Source organism: Protopterus annectens, chromosome 1.part0 (genome assembly GCF_019279795.1).
Source record: "Protopterus annectens isolate FY-2018-M chromosome 1.part0, PAN1.0, whole genome shotgun sequence".
Taxonomy (NCBI): Eukaryota; Metazoa; Chordata; order Ceratodontiformes; family Protopteridae; genus Protopterus; species Protopterus annectens.
In genome coordinates this window covers 1,236,710,360-1,236,715,359 of record NC_056725.1, presented here as the reverse complement: position 1 = coordinate 1,236,715,359, position 5,000 = coordinate 1,236,710,360, and the positions used below count along the sequence as shown (strand labels likewise).

The window sequence follows — 5,000 nt, the reverse complement described above, 5'->3', positions numbered from 1 at the left end:
GCAAGGGATCTTGGAAATGGTAGGACTTTGAGCTCAGAATCTCTCCTCTTAGTTGCCGGCTCAGATCTGAGGTCAGATCCTAGATTCATCTGTGATGAATAATGACACTGGATAGCAGATTCAAATTTATAGCAAGTACTTTTTCGGTCGAACTGCTGTACTGCGTTAGCCGTCTTCTGCCATTTACATGTCTTATGTACTCCAATATGGAACAAGGAAAAATGACTGGAATAGTCTTTAGTGTTGAAGCCTTTTACATGGTTGACCCTTCTTCCTGCTTCATAAATTATGTGACAAGAGGTTTTTCTATTAATGTCCTATCATGGTTTAGAAATTCTCCCTGAAATTACGTCTTTACAATCACTGGATCTGATAATACCTTTGTGTTAGATTATTCATCTGACATAGTTGTTTCCACACAGGTTTTACTTTTTGGTCAACTTCTGTCTTCACTGTTTCAAAACTTATTGGGCTCTCCCTAACACCAGGTGCCTTCTCTGCACTGATATTTTCCCCCTTAAATGGAGAATGACTGCTTCCAGCCTACACAGTGAACGTCAGACTAACTTTATTTTTGTGAAGTGAGGTCCAGAAATATAATCTGATGGTCAGTACTTGCACACAAGAAAAACTAAAGGTGGCTCACTGTGTTACCATTGCAAATCTTTTTGGAATCCCCTCTCCCTTAGTGACCAGCAACTGTCCTTTCATGAATGTGTTGAAACAGTTCTACAAAATTGTTGCGACCATGGTGGTGCAGCGGCGGCTAGCGTTGCCGCCTCACAGCAAGAGGTTCTGCGGTTCGATTCTTGACTGGGGTGACTTCTGTGCGGAGTCTGCATGTCCTCCCTTTGGTCGTGTGGGTTTTTTCCCACATCCCTAAGACATGCTGTAGGTGGATTGGACACTCTAAATTGGCCTGAGGTGTGTGTGTGTGTGCGTGTGTGTGTGCCTTCTGTGGAAGCTTGGGCGCCGGGCTGCTAACTCGACACCTTAAAACTCCACTGCCAATCATGAGCGGATCCGAAAGAAGAAGTTGGCAAACTAAAACATTCCTACAAGCTGTCTTTCTTACTGGAAAAGCCTGACATGCAATAACCATTAACGTTTTACTTCCCATGCTGAAATATGGAGTGACCATAATGTCCCTGAGCTTATTGCACAATGCTGCTTATCTCCAATATGCTGCAAGTCCTGTACCTCTCTAGTAAATTTGAACACTATTGGCATACTGGTAGCAATTTTTTTTTTGCTAAGAGTAAGTGTTAGGGGTGCACTGCTCAACAGGCTCTTATTTAAATTTCTCAGCCAAATACACTACTTGTTGAATAAAGAACAGTATTTCGCAAACTCTAGTTATTCTGTTCATAATTTTAACTCTAGCCTGCTATGTAGGCCTTCCCTTACTCTTTTGCATAAAGATCTTTTCCCAAACTAGCCTCCTGCCTGTTGGACCTCTATTGGAAGCTTTCATGCAAGTAATCGTTCAAGTAGTGTGTCTAGTTTGTCTTTCTTAATGAAAACAAATGTAATTGCTTCAGAAGTAGTGGTTAATAAGCTTATGTTACCTCATCTGTTGAGTATCCAGATATGCTTATCTTAATCTTGAGACTTGAGAAGCATAAAGGATGGGGAGAAGTATTTACAAATGTTGCCTTACCATATGTCTTTTGTGTAGCAGGTATTTATTTTACTGAATGTTAATGTGTTACGCACACTTAGACTAATTTTTAACTACTTGAAAGCTACTTGCTTTTGAGTGTATGTTGTCTTTATTTTTTGTACTTTGTTTTTCCTCATTGGCTGGGTTTGTGGCTGGAAATCTGTGGACAAGTCTACTTACCTGGTTACAAATATTAAATGAATAAATAAAACTGATAACTACTCCATTCTGGCACACTTTCTCCAGTTTAAATAATGTAAAATAGCTCTGGATGTGCTTTCGTTCCTATTGGATTGCCCTTTCAGTCTGTTATGTACCTGCTTGCCTTTTATGTTTGGGTTTGCTTTTCAGGAATGAGTCATGTTGACGTTATTGTGTTACTTGTTGAATTATATCAATATGTTTGACAGTTTTCTTTTTCTGTTAACTTGTTTAACAACTTGTATGTATTTTGAAAATTGTAGGTCAGATAGATTGGGCTGCCTTAGCACAGGCATGGATTGCTCAAAGGGAAGCTTCCCAGGAGGAAACTACAGAACTACCAGGAATTATTCCAAATGGACAGGAAATTCCAGGACTAGAAATGGGACCCAACAACCTTGGAAATTTTCAGGAGGATCCCAATTTCAACAGAATGTGGCAGCCAGGTTTGTATATGTGTGTCAGATTTGCATGTCTTTTATTTACATTTTGTCAGGTTCAATAGTTGTTTGGTCTTTATGACATGACAGGAAAAAGGCCATCTGCAGTCTGCTGCTTAAATTTAATTAAAAGATAGAAGATTACGTAGTGTGGAGCCTTATGGTCAGCAGGTTGTCTTATCCTGGAGTAAGCATTTGTTAACATTTTAGTGACTCTCCTATGTTCTTGCAGTCTTCATGGTTTGCAGAACAGTAGTAAATCTTTCATCTCTCCCACTCTAGTTCTGTTTTCTGTGGTTTTTGAACCACACCTCACGTTTGGTACAAGAAACGTAAGTATTTAGAAATAGAAAACTTGCTAGCTGATACTTTATTATTTAGGTTTTGATATAGTAGCATTTATTTTAGTATCATTTTTGCATAAGATTTATTGAAAATTGTTTTAATCAAAATGTGTATATAGGTTTCATAAGTTTGCATTTTAGTGATAGTGTTGTGTGTTCATTCATTCATTCTCCGATTTACCCATTTTAATCCATTGCTGAGTCGCAGGGAGCTGCAGTTTGCTTCTGACAAATACTGGGTGCAAGACACAAACTCATGTAGTAGTAGAAGCCCTTGGACGTACGCTGAACTACTTATGCCACTTCACCCACCTTCAGAGAGATGTTCTTAAAGAGTTGGGAGAAGTTTTACAGGATCCGTCAGCTGCTGGGTCTCAGGTTAAGATTAGCTCACAGCTAGGAATCCTTAACTCCATTGTTAACTCCTCCATGCGGCTCATTTCTTATGCAGCCGATGGAGCGAGTAGGGCCGCAGGCACAGGAGTGGCTTTTAGGCGTCAGTCCTGGATGCGGCTTTGTAATTTTGCAGACCCCTTCAAGGCGTCCTTCACAAACTCCCCCTTTGATGGTTCGACCTTGTTTGGACCTCAAGTGAAAGACACTTAGACTAGATGCGAACAAGATGGCAAGACTCTTTCTGCCGTAGGAGTCCGTTTCTCCACCCCTTCAAGACCTTACCCCAAAGGACAGAAGGGAGGGAAAATGTGGTTCCGCAAATCTCAAGGAGTCACGCCTGACGCACAGTCAGTTTACCCCCAGAGGCAGAGGGGGTAACAATAATGGACGCAGCCCTAGGGGCAGAGGGGGTACGCAGAATCAGGGTAGCAGAGAGCCTCTTTCTGGCAAACCTTTCCAGCATCCCTGACATGTTGCCCGATTGTTCGCCTTCGGTGGCAGTCGTGGGAAAATTATCGCTGTACCCAATAGCCTGGCTTTCCCTTTCTCAAGACAAATGGGTACAGTCGATTATATCCGAGGGTTACAAAATTCCCTTTATTCAAACCCCAATTCAACAAAAGGGAACCCTTCCAGACGTTCCACCCGGTCTAAGGGAACTAGCAGTACTAGAAATATCAAAACTGCTAGTAAAAAGCCATCCAGCCAGTCCCAGCGGACCAAATAGGATCCGGAATCTACTCAAGGTTCTTTTTAGTTCCAAAAAAGACAGGGGACTGGAGACCAATATTAGATCTGAGCAAACTAAACAAGTTTGTAAAGAAATCAAGATTCCGAATGGTCACGCTTCAGTCCATTCTGCCCTTTCTGGGCAAGGACAATTGGATGTGCTCGATAGATCTTCAGGATGCGTACTATCACATAAAATTCACAGGCGATCCAGAAGATTTCTCCGCTTCGCTGGGGACCAGTCACTTCCAATTCAGAGCCCTGCCCTTTGGACTCACTACAGCCCCCAGAGTGTTCACCAAATGTATGGCAGTGGTTACGGCTCACCTGAGACGTCAAGGATTCCAGGTGTTTCCATATCTAGACGACTGGCTCCTCACTGCCACCACCAGGCATCAGCTTCTCCAAGCCAGAGATTACACAATTCACATTTGTAGAGGGCTAGGAATTTCTATAAATTTCGAAAAATCTGCCTTGTCGCCTTGTCAATCTATTACTTTTATAGGAGCAAGATTGGACACCGTACAACTTTCAGCAAAGTTAACAGACCAAAGTATCTTGGACATTCAAAGACACGTCCAGGTGATTCTTCTCAGCAACAAAATCCAGGCCAGATTTGCTCTGAAGGTATTTGGTCTTATGGCGGCCGCCATAACACTTCTTCCCCTTGCCCGCTTTTACATGCGTCTTCTACAATGGATGCTATTCACCCAATGGTCTTTTCAACAACTTCCCATGCGTCACGAGATCATAGTAACTCCAACTTGCAAAAGGCATCTGACTTGGTGGATATCGTCCCCTCAAGTCCATCAAGGCAGACCTTTTGTTCCTCTTGCCCCGGTTGCCACGGTTACATTGGATGCCTCCCTGATCTGGTGGGGGGGCATTATCGGGGCAGAATGGTCCGTGGCACTTGGCAACCTTTCGAGTACCATCTGCCCATAAATGTCCTGGAGTTGAGAGCGGTGCTTTTAACGTTGCAAGCCCTCAACGACTCTCTTCCCCTGGGAACAATTGCAATCCAAACGGACAATATGTCCGTAGTGTGGTATATAAACAAACAGGGCAGAACCAAGTCCTATCCACTGTGTCGAGAAGCTCTCAGACTTTGGCAATGGGCAATCTCTTCTCACCGGTTTCTGATAGCAACGCACATCCCCGGGAAATCCAACATCATAGAGGACAGATTGAGCAGAGCTATTCTCATGCCTCACGAGTGGTCTCTCA

The 5,000-nt window shown here is 42.8% G+C and overlaps 1 protein-coding gene across 5 annotated transcripts in view; it reads left to right on the top strand.

The window, feature by feature from the left end:
- PNISR (PNN interacting serine and arginine rich protein) overlaps nucleotides 1-5,000 on the top strand; it is an 873,711-nt gene that overhangs the window by 199,113 nt on the left and 669,598 nt on the right. For all 5 annotated transcript variants that reach the window (XM_044065876.1, XM_044065856.1, XM_044065842.1 and 2 more), the window contains exon 3: nucleotides 2,128-2,310. In XM_044065876.1, coding sequence (XP_043921811.1) covers nucleotides 2,128-2,310 — 183 coding nt within the window. The remainder of the gene's footprint in view (nucleotides 1-2,127; nucleotides 2,311-5,000) is intronic.